General features: G+C 40.2%; 1 protein-coding gene across 1 annotated transcript in view; it reads right to left on the bottom strand.

Annotated features, from left to right (window-relative positions):
* The window catches only part of LOC311257956 (neural-cadherin), a 316,443-nt gene that overhangs the window by 168,003 nt on the left and 128,500 nt on the right, over nt 1-19,940 (bottom strand). Inside the window, exons 8-10 of the mRNA XM_084353949.1 lie at nt 8,325-8,497; nt 2,274-2,442; nt 380-550 (exon numbers count right to left, since the gene is read on the bottom strand). Coding sequence (XP_084210075.1) covers nt 380-550; nt 2,274-2,442; nt 8,325-8,497 — 513 coding nt within the window. The remainder of the gene's footprint in view (nt 1-379; nt 551-2,273; nt 2,443-8,324; nt 8,498-19,940) is intronic.

The raw sequence follows: 19,940 nt of genomic DNA, 5'->3' as shown, positions 1-19,940 counted from the left end.
AAATAAAAATAAAATAAGTCAAGAAACACATCCACCAATTTGACAAAATACGTATGAGACATAAAGTCCAATACAGAAAACACAAAAACACTTCAAGTCATGCAGAACGAAATGGATTTCGATACATCACAAAGGAGAACTCCAGTGGACCCTAAATACTGAGGAACACTCACAATTTGTAAATGGCCAATTTTAGGAATAGCTAATACCTTAAATAATTTAAAATCATGCCACCACAATGTTGTGAAAATAAATGTTGCCAGCTGAAACAGTAATGATTTTCAGTTTTAGAACACATTTGTGTGTTCTCTAACTGTAGTTTTGCAGCGAGTTGAGCCCCCTCAGTCACCAGACACACTTTATACCAAGGTCTACTTACACTCATATCGAATGTTCTCAAACTTGGGACTGTTGTCGTTCTGGTCCAGGATAAGGATGTTGAGCTGACAAATGCCAATCAGTGGGTCAGCTGCCTGGTCAGTGGCAGTCACCGTCACTGCATACTCCCGTTGGCGTTCGCGGTCAAATTTCCTGGCTGTCACAATTACTCCTAGAGACACAGAGATAATGAGGTTGATCAGACAGCTAAATTATACCAAACACTGCTTGGATTTGTGTCCCCAGAGCATTTGCAATTTAACACTTAAATGATTTCCTCTGTCTGCCTGGAAGCTAAACTTTAAAGACAGTGGAGCAGATGATGAGCCGAATAGGAGAAGAAATGAGAGTTTTTCAAAAGTAGTTATCAGTCATCAAGTCCAAAGACAATTATGAAGTAATTATTCATTTTAGAAATGATTTTAACGAAGATATCATTGACATCTGCAAATCAAAACTTTTTCACCCAGAGGCCACTGTAAAAAAACACAGTACATGTGTTTTTACATCTTTAACAACAGATTAGATTAAGGAAACATTATGTTACTTTTAAGTTCAATTAACAGCTTCCGAGTAATTTTGATAGTACACTGACTTGGAAAAGGGTGAATGGTGACTCTGTAGTCCTTCGCCTAATTCTGCACTATGGAACTTGGGTGAGTTCTCTCGACTGATTTACAGAGTTTCCTGATAGCCAGATAGATTTACTTGTAGGTCATTTAACTGCTAACTGTAGCTGCTAGCTAGTAGCTTGCAGCTAGCTGCTCGGAGCACCCGGGAGTGTTAGTGTTAACATTGCTATCAAAGGAGCTCTGAACCGCACCAGGCACCTGTCTATGACATTACGTATGTGACGCTATTTTGCTTTATTTCGTCGTCACACTCTCCTTATTTTTGTGCTTCTACTATGGGAGAGTAGGCTACGTACATAAACGTAAATGTACTTCATTGTTCGATGTAGTGAAGTGAAACATGATCCCGAAACAGTACAGGGTGTTTTATTTAGAAAATTGACTGGATGCACTATGCTGCTTCCTGCTTGGCACAATCTGCTCAGTCCAGCCTGATGTGACTACGGTCATCTCCCTAAGATAGACTCGCCGCGTATTCTCTGCAGAGCAGAGCGGAGAGCCGCTTCTGGGATGCTGCTGAGACATGCCATGGCACAGCTGGTGGAAACACGAGCATTGACTAGAATGGCCGCCATCACCTCCCGCAATCGTATCGTGGCCCTAACGCAGATTCCTGGTGGAATCTTGTTTTTCAGCAAGAATGAATCAGTAAGTTGAATCAGTAAGTTATAAAGTAATTGTCCTTCTTTATAATGTTATTTTAGCTCATTCATTATTCATTTATTTATTTGCTTGTTTGTTTTTTTATCAGAAGTAGAAAAACTTGCATAACTTTTTCCATTCTGCCAGTATTCTTCTATTAATGACTACTGAAGAGCACATTTCATGAAGACAAAATAAAATAAAAACAAACTTTCATGTAGCAAAGACTGCTTTTTTCTCTGTTGTTATTTTGAAAATGTGAGAATACTATTAGTTAGACTGAAATATGTTTCAAAAGCAAATAAACTAACTAAACTAGATCTAAATTCTACTGTACCCACTAGGCATTGAATGCAAATCCAATGCCTACATTTAATCCTTTATATATAGCATGTTTTAGATTTTCTTGTATTAAAAAGAAATCTATGACATCTTAGCTTTAAAGTGTAGACTTGTAAATTTGTAAGCACGTTGCATGCCTTGTTGCACTTTATCAAGTGGGACAGATGTCTTGAAAGGAATTAAACCTGCATAAGAATCCCCACTTGAATCAAATTATTTATACTCTTATGTGCGTGCATGATTGTGCAAATGAATGTGAGTAAGTGTGTGTTTCAGTACCGGTGTCTGGGTGTATGCTGAATGCAGGCACAGTGGAGTCTTTGTGCATGAAGCCGTACGTAACCCTGCCGTTAGAGCCTTCGTCAGCATCCACAGCATGAACCTGCAGAACGAAAGTTCCCGCTGGCTGGTTCTCCAGGACTGATGTGCTCTCTCGGTACTGCTGACACTGAGGAGAGCGAGAAAGCGGGCAGAGAGGACAGGTGGGAGGAAGAGAAGATCAGGCAATGTTAGTATGGAGAAAGTTAGATCAATACTCCATTCTATCGAAACTCAAGCAAGAGTGTGTGGGAGGTGGAGTGTTATTTGCTTTGAAAGGAAAGATTAAAGATTATTTATTGGTGGGACAAAAAGCGTAACATGGACACAAAATAAAGGCTGAATAAATAAAGAAAGCAGAAAGCCTGAGTCCTGCACCTTTTCCATCCATTGATTTTCTACATTTGCTTGTCCTGTGTAAGGTTGATAGTGGTAGTGGGTTCAGGGGTCTTGAAGCCTGTCCCAGCACCCACTGGACGAAGGTGTTCAATAGGTTTTTTCACTGTGGCTCCTGTGCTTAAGTAATATGCTGATCTTCTGGCACCAAATGTTTAGTACTGTCCAAAACATGTCTTTTTTGTTGGACATGGGGGCAACACCTCAAACTGGCAGCTTATAGTTCAGCTGCATGAGAAAACATTTTTAAAAAAATAATTTAACAACAAGTGAAAATGAAGTGCAAGAGCTGGAAACCAAAAAGGTAGCAGGTTCAGCAAAAGGCTCATGCATACAGGCTTCCATTCCCAAATCAGATTGCAGAACTACATTAAACTAGTGAGTTGCAGGCGACAGCCCTAACTTTAGGCTTACAACAGCCCCTAAAGGGACATGGGGCTGTAAAGGGACAAACTTAAACGTTTCTCGTGAGCACAAGATACTTTCTTGTGAGCATGAGAATCTTTTCTCATAAGCATGTATCTTGTGCGCACGAGAAACGTTTAAGTTTTTTAAATTATGCGCGACAATCAGTTGTATCCCTCAGCCTGGGATATCATTTGAAAATGGAAGTTTGATAGGTGAACACTATTTATTTATTGAAGTGTAGTTACGGTGAACTCGGCCTGCATCATGATCAAAACTCACAATGAGGATATGGAGTGTAACGATTCTGTGAGAGCTGTCACTGACTTTATTTACAGGCTTTCATAAATCATACAATGCATATTTGCAGGTGGTGAGGATGATCCAGATGAGCTGACTGGAGAAGGCAGAGTGTGTGTGTGGAGACTGCACTGTCTCCAGTGTGCTCTGTGCGGCAGAGCACACCGAGTGCACCAGGCAGTCGTGTCCACTGCAGCGATTTCACACACAAACTACATGAAAACTAAAATCGTATTTGGTGAAACATGAACAGTAGGCTATTCATTCTTTAATGCTTTTTGATTCAATCTTGGATTTCTACCGTTGATTATGATCACTGGATCAGTTAGTTACCAAAGAGTCCGGCCCTCTCCGCTGCGCTCCAGGACACGGAATGTGAAGATGGCACAGCGCTCAGTGGGGAAATATTGATTTAACATTTGTGTTGGCTGATATTTTTACAACTAAAAGGTGTTTATGGAATAATTATTACACTTCACTACACAAGCGCAAATAGGAGGCTTTTACAAATACAAGGTTTATGAAAACGTTCACGAGAAAAGTTTCGTGAGCACATTTTCATAAACATTCAAACCAGCAGTGTTACTCGTGTACATGACATGACAACATGATTTCTAACAAATGAATTCTTGGAGCCATCATAGTAATTAATTAGGCTCTTTCAGTTGTTAATGTGATGTGAGGTAGTTGCTCTCTGTTTGGGTCCTCAAAGCTTTTGTCAATCACTAAACTGACTAAACAGACACACAAAGAGTTGTATTATCCTCACTTAAACACTTCTATGGATTCACTCGCTCTCTCTACCCCACTTCTTCTTTCTTGATGCCCCAGGCAAGATTTAAGCTGGTGCCCCCTTGCATCGCAGTCAAATTCACAATCAATTTTCATACACTCACACATAAACTGCATGTATGTTTTCAAGATTTTATTTCTTCTAAGTCAAAAATATCACACCAAATAAAAACTGAAGAAAGAAACAAGTGATAAATGAAAAATACAATATAAAAAATTTATTGCACCAACATATTAAAGAATATCGTCACTCTGCTGTGCTGAGGTAGAGGACAGGAGCACCTGATGCTGTGTCACTGGGGGTGGTGGTGAAATATTTTAAAAGTGCATCTGAAGAGAGAAGAGAAGTATTTGTGACCACTGGATGTTACATTTTAATAAAAAACAGATGCTTGGTGTGTGCTATACATAAGACTAATAAAGACTAATAATGAAAATACGATGAGATTCATTCAACTTCATCGTCATTGCAATGCAATTCAGTCTAACCAGAGTGCAAAAAGCAGCAAAGTGCAGTGAAATTAATATATATATATATATATATATATATATATATGTATAGCCTATGAATGATCAAACAAACTGTGACACAATAAACCAAAGGCTTACAACTACCATGTTACTTATAAAGGGGATGGAAAACTAATAGCATTTTAACTGACATACACGCAGGAAAACACAGCCAACAGGGTAAAATAACACCTGAACAGGCCTGACATTAACTTTCCAAATGTCCCTGATGAATTTAAGGTGGAGTAACATTAACTTACATCGACTCTGCCATTTACTGATTATTAAACAATGCTACTATCGTCCGGCATAAGCTAGCAAGTTAACACTCTGCTCCAACAATGGTTACTACGATGCATTGAACTATTCATTTCATTCACTTCGTCACATTGACGTTACTGTACCTCTTTGTTTTTCATGTTTTTCTTCCTCTGCTTTCCTCCTTATCTTTCCCTGGGCGCCGGATGGTTTCAGTCTTTTGGACATTGTGATTCTGCTACAGTATCAATAAATCTCCTTCTTGGTCTTGAGGTCACAGTCAGGTCAGATTCAGGCAACTCGCCTCTCGACCCCGCCCCCCACCCTCACAGAGGCAGGTACAGTGCAACGAGCCAGCCAGGAACCCAGGAAAAAGGCCTCTCCATTATTTAATAGGCTTTGCTATGAAGTTATGTTGCTGTGGGTTTATATAATATTTCAAAATAATAGTAGCAATAACACTGGTAAAGTTGTTTTTTTTCTCCCACCGTTTGCAGCTCCCCCCGTGGATAACGGCGCCCTTAGCATTCGCCTATACAGCCTATGCCGAGGGCCGGCTCTGATCTAGTCTTTCATTTTTCTCTCGCTTACTGTTTCCATCATCTCTTTCTTTTTATCCAGTCTCAGTGGAAGGTTGATGCTGATGTGCCACAGACCAAGTACTCCAACAGTACTGCTGGTTGATGCTTTCCTTTGATAACTAATAAATGACAGGAACCTTTTTTTAGTCTTCTCATGTTCCCAGTGCTTCATATTTTGCTTTATGCCTCAGACAGATTACAGACATGGCAAAGATATTCAGGTGTGCATGCAGGCATTCACCCATGCAGTTAATCAGAAGGGTCAAAGGGAATGCTTTGTGTTTGTGTGTTACAAATGTTCAGTCAATTAGAAAGCAGCCAGGGTGTGTTGACCAGATATTCTATACCACATATAAACAGAGAATTGCCATAATTACTGTGCCTCCTCACCTGTAAAGTCTTTCCCATTAATTAACTAGACTCCCGGAGGCCCGCCATAGTTTTTTCGTAATGATCCAAAAATATTTTTCACTTCTGCTATACTTGGATTTACATGGACAGAATCGCTAGCTGCAGCCAGTGTCTGGTTTGGTCCACTTGTCCACTTTCTGCAGAAAATGTGCTTTTGCTGTGTAGCCGTTGTGATGACAGTCTGGAGGTTGAAGAACTTTATCTTGCTCACGTGTGAGCATAAGATGAAATGTGAGGTTGAGGTTGCCATGTTCCAGACTCTTCTGGATATACAAAATGATCAAAATTCCTACCCTCCCCTGTGATCATGAGGTTTGGGTAAAGACCGAAAGAATGAGACCACAGTTGGTTTCCTCCACAGGTTCGCTGGGTTTACCCTTGGAGTAGGTGAAGAGCAAAGGAATTTCAAGTAGTCAACCACTCAGGAATAAACCAGTCCAACTGTTTCCTGCTCATATAGATTTATATATCTCAGCTTATAGTATGGGCTGATAAAAAAAATTCCCAAGTTGATACTTGTTCTCTTTTTAAATTGTTGAGAATTTAAAATCCATTAGGGATAATGTGTATATATGAAAGCATGAAAACCTAATTTTGTAATGACAGTGATGAATAAACTATTTACAATGGATCAGTCACTTCTGACCAATATCTGATCCACTGAATGAAATCCACAAATACTGACAGCAAAATCCTCATTTCAGAATAAGTGGATCCCTACACCTGCTGCTCCTGTATGTTAGAACAAACCAGTTGAGTAGTGGAAACTGGGAAGAGACCCCATGTGGTGAATTCATTATACACACTACAGCAGCTTTTTCGGATAGTTATTTTTGTTCATGTGTTTATTTTGTTTTCAAAAGTGTAGTCAGGTATGAAGTGAGAGATGCACTCTCCAAAATTCTCTGCCCTCAATTTCCTACACAGTATCTTATAATTGTCCAACCTGGGTATTTGGTGCTAGTACAAATCAAAGAATGTATGCGAATAAACCTATGCGAGAGAGGGTCGCAAGGGTGTTGAAAAATAAAATAAATAAATGTAGTCAGTGCCTGTGCATGTGTTTGTGTGTGAAGTCTAATATTTATGCCAGAGGGAAATGCCAGATCTGGCTATATCCAAAAGATTTGGCCTGTGTATCTCTGTATCTGTAAGTCTGTGTGTGTGTCTCTTGGTCCACTGATCCAGCTCTCAGTTCCAGAGAGGCTACAGTGTGTTATAACATTGGCCATCAAATAAGATAAAAGGGCCTTTCTGCTTCAGTGTCCTGCTGCTGGCTGCCAGCTACAGAGGAAACACCAACTAACCTCGGATGTCTTTACTAACTGAGAATCTCAACACATTTTTCTTTGGCATTTGTTCCCTCAGATTCTTTGTCAACCTTTGACATAAGACAAACAAGTAAACATCTGTGTTTGTCCAAGATTTTCTTTTCCATCTATTATTATGTTTTTTCTTTGTTCATAAATTTGTATCCACGTTATTTGTTGATCCTTCCTTTTCATTATTTTGAAAATTCTTTCTTTGACTCAGAAGAGGCATGGCGAGTTAGGGGGGATGGGGGTTTGTTTGTCTGTTGTAATCAGCATCCTGCCAGCAGAGAGAAAAGAATGAATCATAGAAAAGATGCCAGCAGGAGATTCCTGAGAGAGACAATTGAGCATACAGAGCACATGAAACACTGTGGACCAGGAATTCCTCTGTATCCCTCTTCTCTCTTTTCTCTTGACTCTCATCTTGTTGCCCGTCCCTCTGTTTCTTGCTGCTAAGAGGTGAAGCCGAAAGGGAAACACTTGGCGCTCATTTCTCCCCCAGGAGAGAGTGAGCAAGGTTTACTCAGCAAGCCCCCGCTCCTAATCTTGGCTTGTGATACCTCATGGGGCTTGAAAGTCACCTCATTTAAAATTGAGACATGGCAAGAAAAAAGCAGGTGGAGATGTAGTGCTTCTAGAGCGGGTCGGTCGGGATTTCTGCCACATCCCTCAAAGCTTTAATTAAAAGACTGAGATGATGTAGGAGAGAGACGAGAGAGCAGAGACGAGGGGTCAAGTCTGCTAATCGCTCCTCAGGAGAGGAGAGATAGAGCCTAATAAATAGCAGAGATAGACATAGAGACAGAGACAGAGGAGTGATGGAGGAGAGTTAGATGGGATAGACAGGGGCAGGAAAAGACAACCAGTAAAGAAAAGGATGGTTTGTGAAATCATTGAGCTACATCAAGACAATGAGATAGGAAGAGCAAAAAATTGCATGGCAACCAGGGGAGCAGATGTTCATCCAACACTGTTTTAAACACAGGCAGACATCGAGCAACACAAAACAAGGTTTAATGATGTGAGTGTGCCATTGCTTGTCTTACTTTCTCAAAGACAGGCTTGTTGTTATTCACGTCGTCCACTCCCACGATGACCTGAGCCGTGGATGACAAGGCCTGAGGTCCGCCTGAGGCATTGTCATCCGTTGCTGTAACATTGAGGACATATTCAACACCCTGAAGGTGAGGGGGTGGGCTGGAGCGCAGACGGATCAATCCTGTAACCAAACATAAGGATAACAAGTGGTTAACACACCTGCAGTGAGCTGTTACTGCTATTACATTGGTAAATACTGGTTGTCTATATGTTCAACCTTTAATTGTGAGATGAAGGAAGCTTTCAATACAGTGTTTGCAATGGTTACATGTGTCTTCTCTGGTATTTAGGGTAAAACAAATCACAATACATACATTTACTTTAACTGCAACTATTAAGACTAGGCTGACACATGTTTACCAGACATGGTAATGATGGCATTATAGAGCACTGGTTGCTCAAGAGATCAAGGTCAGGGTTGCTCATGTACTGGGCTGTTTGTCTGGTCTTTCATCACTTTCCCTCCTGATTTAAATGAGGGTTCACTCTTCTCATTTTACCACATCTCTTCTTTTATTTGGCCTGGCATTATTATCAGCTACTTAAAAACACATTGGGTTCTCAGTGTTTTAGTTGTTTGGTTGCCATGACATCATAATGGGTATTGGCATATGTAACTCTCTGTGTAACTGAGTAATTAGTGTGTAAATTATTGTTTTGGAAATGTACCTCAAGCCGAGTTTATACTGCCCAGGTTGTACAGTTAAGAACTCTGGACTGAAGATAGAATTTATGGAAGAGTCTTTGCAGCCCATGGGATACACTGGATAATTTTCCTGTTAAAGAACACCATTCAAAGACATTTATTTATTTTTGACTACAAAGTCCAGTTGTGTTGGCCCTTAATTGTATCGTTGGTGCATCAATCCCTGGCTCTTTTCATTTACATGTGCTTCAGCGGTATGTCATACCAAAAATTGGTCTCAGCATGTAAATGTGCATGTGACAGAAGCATCTGCCAAATTTGTGATGATGGGGCTGAGTGGCGTTTCCTGTCCATGTCTACAATGTTGATATAATAAAAGGAGAAAATGCCCAAAACAAAATTGTCTTTGAATGGTCCATTTACAAACACTGTGTTCTTTAACAGGAAGATTATCCAATGTATCTGTATCAGTAAGAGCTGTGCGGACAGCAGTCACAACATCTTTGTCAGATTTCCATTCATGATCTAAAAAATGTCAGACCCAATCTATCCTACTAATTGAGCATTATAGATATTCGCCAAAGTAACAGAGCAAGAGATTTATGTGAAAGTTTAGTACAAACCTTTAACATTTTATTGCAATCTTTACACTATAGATCCTGTCAGTTTAACTGTCTACCTCAAATTCTGGGTTGACATTAAAGGTACAGCCTTTACAATAATTGGTGCAGCTCATACCACACATGAGCTAGAACAGATAATCAAGGCTAAGGCCAGAGACAAAATGAGGATCTCTCACATGATAAAAAACTGGCTTAGCAACAAAAAGGATGGAGAGCAAACAAAAGCACAGGTGTTTTATTGCCCCGATTGTCGGTCCCGCAAGTCTTTTCATTGAAGTGGAATGTTAGAACACACACAGACAGTGTCACTGATTTTGAATGTTGGCAAGGGTGGGTGGAGCAGGTGAGTGAGTTTTTCAGGGGAAAAGCAATTTTTCATGGTGGTGCGATGTGTCTTATTCTACTTTTTCGGTGGTATGTACTATATATTAAGAACACTTTACACACATCTTTATTGAGTTTTTAGATTTAAAAAAGAAAAAGAAAAGAAAAGCTAAATAAATAGATAAGATTTGATTTTGGATTAACCGATGGGGCTCGCTCATTAGGTCTACTTGAGAGGAAAAAAAATAGTACTCTGCAACCAGGAGGTAGGCAATCTGTAGAGAAATTATGAAATAACCAACACAACCAATATGATCCCATAGAAAAGTAAGAACCAGGTGGAAAATAACCTACATCACCGTTAACACTCTTTGCTATTACAAAGGCACAATAGTTTCCTCGCTAAATAAGCAGAAAAAAGCCAAGCCATGAAAGAGAAAGAAGTTTCTGGTGGACACAGACTTTCTGATGTCAGTTTTAAGCTCTGAGAGAGATTTCATTAATTATGGCTACACAACATATAAATAGTTAAATTGATTGGTATTCCCTTTTAGCGGCATCATTCTTGCATTCCATTTCATCCCATCTCTGTTTCCCTCTTACTGACTCTCTTTCAGTCCGTTGTAGGCGTCTCATCTGCATCTCACACTCTGCTTTGAATGACTCTCCTCCACTCTGTATTCATCTCACCCTTTGGTGCTCTGTTTACTTTGTGTGTGTGTTTGTGTGAGAGTTTGTGTGTGGGCTAAAAGTGCAGACGCACTTATTACATCCTCCTTATCTTCAGCGGCAGGGGCAGTTGCTATGGCATGTTATGTGTTCATTTGGCTGCTGTTTCATATGACACCCTGGAATTGAAATCATATGTGCACTTATCGTAGATACATATGTGTGAGCGTCACATTCATGCTTCTATCTCTGTTTACCAGACCAAGGGAACTGATGAGACAGATTACAGCAGATGGCGTATGATTTGTATTATTTATTTTATGTGTGTGCATCCATAGCTACTGAACCAGCATGACTAATGATAAGGAAGATTTCCAGTAAATTATTTGTAGATGAGTCTTTGGAAATTAATTACAAAGGAAGAAGGATCAGGCAAATAGGAGAATCTCTGTTGTGCTCAAGTTAGTATTGTTCACATTCAGAATTTTTGAACTCCTCTTGTACAGTAGGCTGTGTCCCCTGTTTGCCATTGAGTGTGTGTGTGTGTGTGTGTGTGTGTGTGTGTGTGTGTGTGTTGTTGCACAAGAGATGGAGGATTGCCATGGAGGGGGTGTCTGCCTCGAGGTGTTTGTCACAATGGCTGGTTCCCTGGCACTGCTGTCCATGGTTAAGGGTATGAGTAGGTGTGTGTGTGTGTGTGTGTGTGTGTGTGTGTGTGTGTGTGTGTGTGTGTGTGTGTGTGTGTGTGTGTGTGTGTGTGTGTGTGTGTGTGTGTGTGTGTGTAAGGGAAAGATGTAAAAATAGACAGAGAGGGAACGAGTGAGAGGGTAAAAGAAGATTCCAATTTATAGCCATAGAGGTGTAAGGAGAGGAAGCTTTGCGTCAAGAAAGACGTGTCACACACATTGTACAATGACACATATGAGTGCATAAACATACTCACACACACCTACACAGTAAAATACACATGCAAGCACACAAACATTATATTCAGCAAACACTGCTGCAGAGGTTTATGCCGAGTACGATTAACCCCAACGGTGAGTTTATTCAGGCCAGACTACAGCCACCCAGCACTGTGTGTGCAGAGAAAACTGAGGGGATGTTTTACAAAAGCTTGTATGTGGATAATTAATCCATCACATAGCCTAATTTATCGCTATTAGGTTATTTTACGGGGCCAACTTGTTGCCTTTGTGTTAAGGGGGTCCAGATTCTGTGGTTTAACACAAATCTACCGCATGCATGCAGTTGTAGGCTGTCTTGACCACTGTGAAACATAAATGCTTTTAATATGAAAGATACACAACATCATTTCTAAATGTTTCCCATTGCCAAAATGTTGACATTCTAAGAATCAGCCCCATTAAGTCTTGAAATCTTGCAACGGTGCCATTTTTACCTGTTATCTCCCAAAAATTAAGGACTGAATATTTTGTTCGTTCAACACTTTTTCGTTACAAAAATGTGATCCTTGTTACCATGCAACTGTGATACACAAAAGAAGCGGATGGTAAACAGGATGAGATCTTCACACTAAATTATGTGTGCACACAGTCTGTGCTACATGTCAAAACACAGTATTCATGGTGCTTTGCGTTTGTGTGTGTTATTCCCTGGCACAAGTTGGTAAATCGTCAAGCTCACAGGAACCCTGGCTACACAGACCCAGATCCTAACTATTTGTTGTCCTTTTTCTATCATTTGAGGTGGCTGTTGGTGGGCTGGATAATGTTCAGACTGTGGTATTCCCTTTTGGCTCACCAATTAAGAAAAAATATAAAATAAACATATATAAACGCATTGAGAAAACTAAGAAAGCAGAAGCTGGTGCCCTTATCACTTGTTTATATCACAGATTCTCCCAATCCCTGTGCTATGGACCAGCATGCCTCTGAACATTTGTAAATGTACAGTATACATCATCTTTTTACTAAAAGGTCCATCTGGGGAACAATCAGTTATTTTCATGAAAACTAAGCAAGGCAAAGTCTGTACCATAACAATAGTTATTTTATTTACTTATTTATTTTTGTATGCTGATCATGCTAAAATTGATAGGGCTCATTGCAAAGGATCAAGGAGGAATGTCCTGTAGCTCCACCCTGCTCAGCTGCTCATCGGCCAATCATGTGATCTACTGTACCTGCTCAACACCCATTCACTCAAGGTTAATTGATTTACCATTCTACAACCCAGGGTTGTACAAGGAACTGTAAGCTGTAGTCCCCACACAAAATAGACACTTTTTTTTTTCTTTTTTCAGTGGAGTGTATAGGATGAGTTCAGGAGTCTCACAGCATGAGACAATAAACTGCTCCTGAGTGTGATGGAACAACAGCAGATACTTCTGTATCTTTTGCCAGAAGGAAGCAGGGTGGACAGACTGTTGTCTCTCAAGACACCTCACGTTACCGATATCAGTGATGCTAAATAAATGGGTACCAATGATGTTCTGATCGGCTTCAATCACCCACTGGGGAGCCTTCCTGTCCTGGGCCATGCATGACTTCATGCCAGTTTGTAATGTTTCCAGTCCAAATGGTTTGGCATGGTAATTTAGCCTTCTTAAGCTTTCTTAAGAAATACAGTTTTGAGTTTACTCTAACAGGGTTGAAATATGTGATGACCAACAAGTTCTCTGTAAAACTGATTCAAAGGAAAGTAAAAATGTTTACCTGCTCTACCTTCACTACACTGATGTAGACAGGTGGGTCTGCCTTTGCAGAACACTGTCTGTCTATCGGGTGTAAGCGATGTGAAAGAGCCAGGACTTAGAAACAAGGATCTTGGCTTCATTCCCTCTCTTCCTGGGACCAACACTTGCAGTCCATTTAAATGCAATACATACATCTAGCTGCTACTGCTAGCAGGTGTGGCTGCACTGGCCACTCGTGCTGAGTATTGGAATTGTTACCAGAGCCAAGATGGTACTATATTATATATATATATTCCTTTTTTTAATTATTTTTTTTTACCTTATTTGACATATGACAGTGGAGAGGAGCTGTGTGACTTCAGAATAGGCAAAGCAGTACAAAATAACTTTTACAAGTAAACTAGACCAAAAATTATGGCACAGACTATTCTTGAGTGGTACTCAAAAAGGTTTTGAGATTAAATAGAAAATGATTCGGTATCTAGGGCCTCCACCCATCCAGCCTTCCACTTTGATTAAAGCCTGGCATCTTAAGCAGATATTTATGTATGACACACTTTTGGACAAAGACTTCATAATTGCCTATAATTTGTACTGACCTACTACGCTGTCTCGTGTATGTACAGTAATGTACTGACCAGTACTGACAGTGTCAGTATGACTTGGCTGATGCGGGGAAACTATTTAAACAGAGCAGACCTTTATGCAAATATTTTCACAAATTATATTAACCTCAAGACCATGATATGAAGTTTGCCAGATGCTGTGGGGTTGAATATAAGTTCAGTAGAAATCAATAATTATAATGACGAAAACACTTCACATAAAATGTCTAAAGATCCAGGCCAACTTTGATAAATAACTAGAAGTCTATCGAGCATAGCTCCTGTAGTATAAGGCACAACCTACTGATATCCTGTGCACTCAAGTCTGCAATTCACTCTGCTCCTTTTTTCAAGTGGACTGGGCTATTTATTATGAACATTTATTTATTATATTTCTAGTGTTGCTGTTTTAGTTTAAGTTATATTATACCCATATTAACTATTCCTGTTCTGTTTAAATGTGTTTTAATGCACAAACTGATGGAACTAGTGGGATTATATTTCATTGTGATTCTACATTGTGATTACAGGTGACATATAAACTTAATCATTTTGGCATTTCAGTAGCTGGATATATTCAGGCCAAATCTGCCACCTTGGACATCTTTACTGCGATTAAAAAAAAGCTATTTGCCCATATTCTAAACTGACCGTAGCCTGGATGGTTTGCTCCCAATTTCTCATTACACTAACCCAAATAGACTATTGTATGGTGTGTGGCAGGGGCTGATAGGGGTTGCATTGTGAAATGGGCTTAAGAGAGATCATGTTAAATAAATAAAAATAGGAGGTACAATGCAGCTAAAATTAGAACAATTCTCTCCTCCATAAAGGAGCAACTGACGTCAGTCAATAAAAACTGGTCACAAAAGATAAATGTACAAATTAAGTAACCATTTAAATATAGATTATTTAAGTACTACAATAAATGTTGACATTCATTTTATCTCTAGGAGCTATTATTATGAACAGCAAGTGTTACCCTTTCTGGTCGCTCGAAATTTCAACCTAATTTTTAATGCTATGCGCTGCAGATTCAAAAGTAGCCAAAGTAACGGGATAGCATAGTCATAGGTACAGCAGTAGTGGAGGCAGAAATATTAGCAGTACTAATAGATGTATTTGAATATCATATCAGAAAGTTGGATTCTCAGTACCTTGAATCATAAATACAAAAAGGCATACATATCCATACCAAATATGCATTTAGATAGTAAGCACGAGTCGACCATTCTCTCTCTCCACCCACGCTGCTCCAACAGCGCCATGGAGTGCACTCATGCTTAATGAATTGAGACAGAAGGCCAGATAAATGTGACCAGTTCAGTAAAGGCAGCAGGCGGACACAGAGAGAGGCTATGGCCTGCTCACTGTGTTACATATACAGGCAGCACCGGAGGCGCCCTGTAGTCCGATCTCTTCTTTACTCTGCCTCTGGTTGGCATAAACATCTAATAGGGCCTAAAAGCCTTAGATGAGAGCAACACATGCTGAGTAAGTGGTTGAAAATGGGACATGGAAAAGGTTTTAGGACATTCCAAGAACAAAGCATACAGCAAGCGTCTGTTCTAATCTATGAGATATGTGTCCCTGTAGAATGGGTTATGGCCGTGTGTATGTGTGTCACTGGGTGTGTGTGTTGCAGTGTCTGTGTGTGTATGTGTGAGCACATGCAGGTGTTTGTTTATGTTTATTGTTGTGTGTGTGGGTGTGGGTGCATGTGTGAATGTGTGTATGCGTACATGTGTATAATATATGACCTAGGCATAACAGCATGCATGTTTCAGTACAAGTCAAATTGTATGTGTGTGCATGAGAATGTTTATTATTCAATAAAATAAGTATGTGGAGTGTGTGTGTGTGTGTGTGTGTGTGTGTGTGTGTGTGTGTGTGTGTGTGTGTTTGCGTGTGTGTGTTGCTGTTAACAGGGCCAGCGCATATCATCGCTTATCAGAGATGGAGAAGATGTTTCCTCGGGGGTCAGTGAGCAGCCGTCACTTCACATAAAAGGCAGCCAGGAGGGAGGTAGTAGAAGGACGAAGCAAGAGAAGGGTGAGAGACATAGAGAGGATAGAGGAGAAGGGGTGGGGCGAGGGGTGCGAGGGAGGGGAGGGGAGGAACAGAGGGAGTGCCTCCCCAAGTCAGCGTCATGCCAAAAAAATTGCAGACGGGATTTTGGAGAGAAACAGGGAGAAGTGAAGTGAAGGGTTGAGAGAGTGACCAAATAAAACCAAAAAAAAGTACGAAGAGGAATGGTGAAGGAGAGAAAGAGAAAATAACAATATATTTGCCAGAGGGAACCAGGGAGAACAATGAGGGCAAAACAATGTGGGTTTGTTACATAAAGCTGGGATCAGACACAGGTCAGCACATCAGACCAAACACAATAGATAGGAGGCGAACAGCTCAGGAGGAAAGACTAAATAATAGAAATAAAACAAGACAACAGCACGATGAATGCTACCTCATCACCGGTTATCTAGGAGCCTTCACTGAAAACAAACTCACCTACTGCCTCCCTCTCAAGGATATAGTCCTCTTCCAAAATGCCATAAAACTTAGCTGAGAAAAAAAAGGAGTTGATCGAAGCCTGTTTATTGGCGCCAGCATTTCCCCTTAGCTGTCAGTAAATACTTCCTCCTCTCCAACGGAGCGGGTGTTTCTGTATTTATGGGTTTTAATAGGAAGAGCGTGATCATCATATTGACCGGTCTGCTCGGATCCTAATGGGTGCCTTAAATCTCAGGGAAACACACTGTATTCTGGGGTGAGTTACGGGCAAATTAACATGGAGAGGGGGGCCAGCAGGGCTGCTCCTGCCGGAAGGGAGGAAAACAATCGCTTGAATGATTGTCGGACATTTAGGATGAGTATGGTGGGGGGCGGCAGCAATGAGAGAGGAGAAGAGGCAATAAACGATTTTCATCAGTAGCAGAGAGAGAATGAGATGAGTTGGAGAGGGTGGGAGCAATCCAATGTGTTTCGCCTTCCATTATAAGAATCATAAAATAGTTTTAATGACCAAATATTGGGCTCTTTGCAACAAGATATTGGATCATATTACAGGCAATATGGTGTCACACCTTGGCTCACACACTTTGATGCAGACAAATTGCGTGTGCCTTTGTGTGCATCTGTATCAGGCTCACTTCCCTGTGTGTGTGTGTGCATATCTAAATGTGACTGGTTGTCAAGCTGATTTACTGTAAAACTATCACTCCTGAAGGTGTGCTTAATAGAGACATGTAGTGTGATAGTGAGATAAAGAGTAGCACATTCAAGCAGCTCACATTTGTGTTTTGTGTATTTTGTTTTTGATGCAGAAAAAGAATGTCCTTCATTTTCTAGTGAGTGTTCTACCTTACATGTTAGCTATCTATCTATCTATCTATCTAGTACCTTTACTGGACTGCCAGATGAACATGTTTTTTTGCAGGAGTAATCATCACTTCACTTTACAGACACACACAAAGAAATTATGTGTATATAAATATGGGGGTATATAAAATGTCATATACTGTACAGTGGGGTCCAAAAATCTGAGACCACTAGTCAAGATACTTCTATTTAGATTTGTTTCCAATGTTACACTATTTTTTTCATACAAACGCTAATATCAGCTCAACAATTTAAGTGAGTGAAAAGCTGAATCTTTAAAAAATGTCCCTAAATTTCAGAATATCTTAGTATTTGGCAGGTTCCCCCTTTGCTTTAGTGACAGCATGCACTTGAGCTGGCATTGACTCCACAAGTTTGTGCAAACCTTGATAACTCGTGTTATCCCATTTGACAATGTTCCAGGCTATTCTGAATATTAATGTACCTCTACACTGTATACACAGGCGTATGCATTGCCATTGCCAATCAGCATGACACTCCAAATTGAGTTTTGACACTGGAATGATGATGATGAGGAGGGAGGCATCGCTTCTGATACTGTAACGTTGGAGGTTAACGACGGCACATTCCACATGAGGTTATGAATCAGATAAGTTTATAGGTCAAACATCGCATTTTCACGTGTGTTAAGGCCAGAAACTATCACAACAGAGACAGAAAAGCTTTGTGGGAGCAGACCAGCCTGACACTGAATGTTGCTGACGAATGTTGTGCTTCCATCACCCTACACGTCGCGTTGTAAGCTTTTTGTTAGCTATGAAGGCAACACTAATGTAGCGTTGGGTTAGCTACCTAGCTAATGTCAATCAAAATCCACACCCAGTGTTTGTCTCGCCGAACAAGTGCTTCATCTCAGTGCTCCTCAGCGAGCTGCCAGAAGGCAGGACAGGATTCACTCACATCAGCCAACACAATTATAAGAAATACACATTCCAATAGTATTTGCAGCATTCGATTTTTAATATTTTGACTATTGGAATTATATTCAACTCACGAAATTCGTTCATGGGAGGAGAGTCAATGACAATTTGGACTCTTTGGTAGTTTTTGCAAAGCATTGAGGTGTGGTTGGGCTCATTATCCTGTGTGCAGGTGTCCAACTTCATTGCCAAAAATCACAAAATTGGATCATCAATAAAAATAACTTCATCTACTCTCAAATTCTGGTATTAATTAGCTCCACCTCAAGCGTGAGGCCTTGTTTCCCCTCCTGAGAAGTGGTTTATAAACTGTGAGTCATCCTCTGAGACCACTACAATACAGCCTTCCTTTGACAGTACTTTTGCTGATTGGAGTCTTGCCTTGTTTATTTAGCAAGTACTGCGTCTGTGATAAAGCGTTGTTTCTGTCTCTGGAACTCCTCAAGTAGTTCCTGTGACACTGCCTGTTAACTGTTCTAAATTAATACCCTATAACCTGTATCTAGAATGAACGGCATTGGCATCAGCTGGCTGCAGACAACTTGACGATTTAAATAAATTAAATAAAGAAATCTGAATATCTTATTTCAAAACACAAAGTTTAGTCCTCACTCAGCATCCTTGAACACCACAAGGTGGTGCTTTTAACATACAAGCTGCAACGAGAAGCCTACAACCTAAGTGTCCGCTGGCTAAACTGTCCATAACAAGTAATGGATAACTCATAAATAGGTGAGTAACCCTGTTTGATTTTAAAAAGCTGGGTATGCTGACTTTGTCTACGTTTTCTCCCCACTACAGACTGTCCCTCTGAGCTGACTATATCAAGTGATCATCCCCGGTGTTGTTACTGCTTGTGAAAAACGTTATATTTTGATCGCAAACCATGCGAAAATATACACAAATTGTCTCAATGTTTTTTTTCTTTGGCAAGTGACCATGGTATAATGGGATAATGCCCTTCGAGGGGGCCATAATCAGCAATTAATGGACGTCGCGGAGGCTCCACTGCGCATCGGACGGTTCAGGCCTCCACATCGTCCATTAATTCCTGATAATGGACACCTCTTCGGTCATTACCCCTTACTCACCAAGCAGTAATTGTTGAACCTCCTGGCATACGACCGGTATCAAGCCACATTACATTTGTTACCAGGTTTTGTGCAAATATCCATATATTAACAATGAAAATAATCATTAGTTGCGGCCACTACTCAGTATTATCTGACAACAGGATGTTTTATTCCTTTCATAATAACCCATCATGGTAATCCTACGGATTATCAGATGAATGGCTAAATTAATCAATGTAAACTAAATACCATTAATGTCAATAGATGACACCAACATCCAAATTGCAGATCAGAATGAACATAGAGTAATAAATTCCAACTTGGCAGGAAAATAAAAAGATGTTGCACATCCAGACAGACACATTAAACTTCTAATACAAAGCAAACTTGCAATTAAAAGTTAATCTTTACTGAGCGATGACAGAGAATGTGACTAAATGCAAATTACAGGCAAACAAAAATAAATGGAAAGCAAGCCTATGTTCATCATCTGACAGCCAACTGAATCGAGTTATAAGCTACACGTCTCCTCCCCACTCGATAAAATGACCACCACTATCTGGCTGACAGTGAATGTCACTGCTGGTGAACAGAGGGAATTGTGCCTTGAAGTTTTGAGTAATTGAATTTGCAAAAGTCATCGTAT

Source organism: Pagrus pagrus (genome assembly GCF_965226575.1).
Source record: "Pagrus pagrus genome assembly, chromosome: 1".
NCBI classification, from domain to species: domain Eukaryota; kingdom Metazoa; phylum Chordata; class Actinopteri; order Spariformes; family Sparidae; genus Pagrus; species Pagrus pagrus.
The sequence above is the reverse complement of the archived record's forward strand: the minus strand, read 5'-3'. Positions and strand labels throughout refer to the sequence as shown.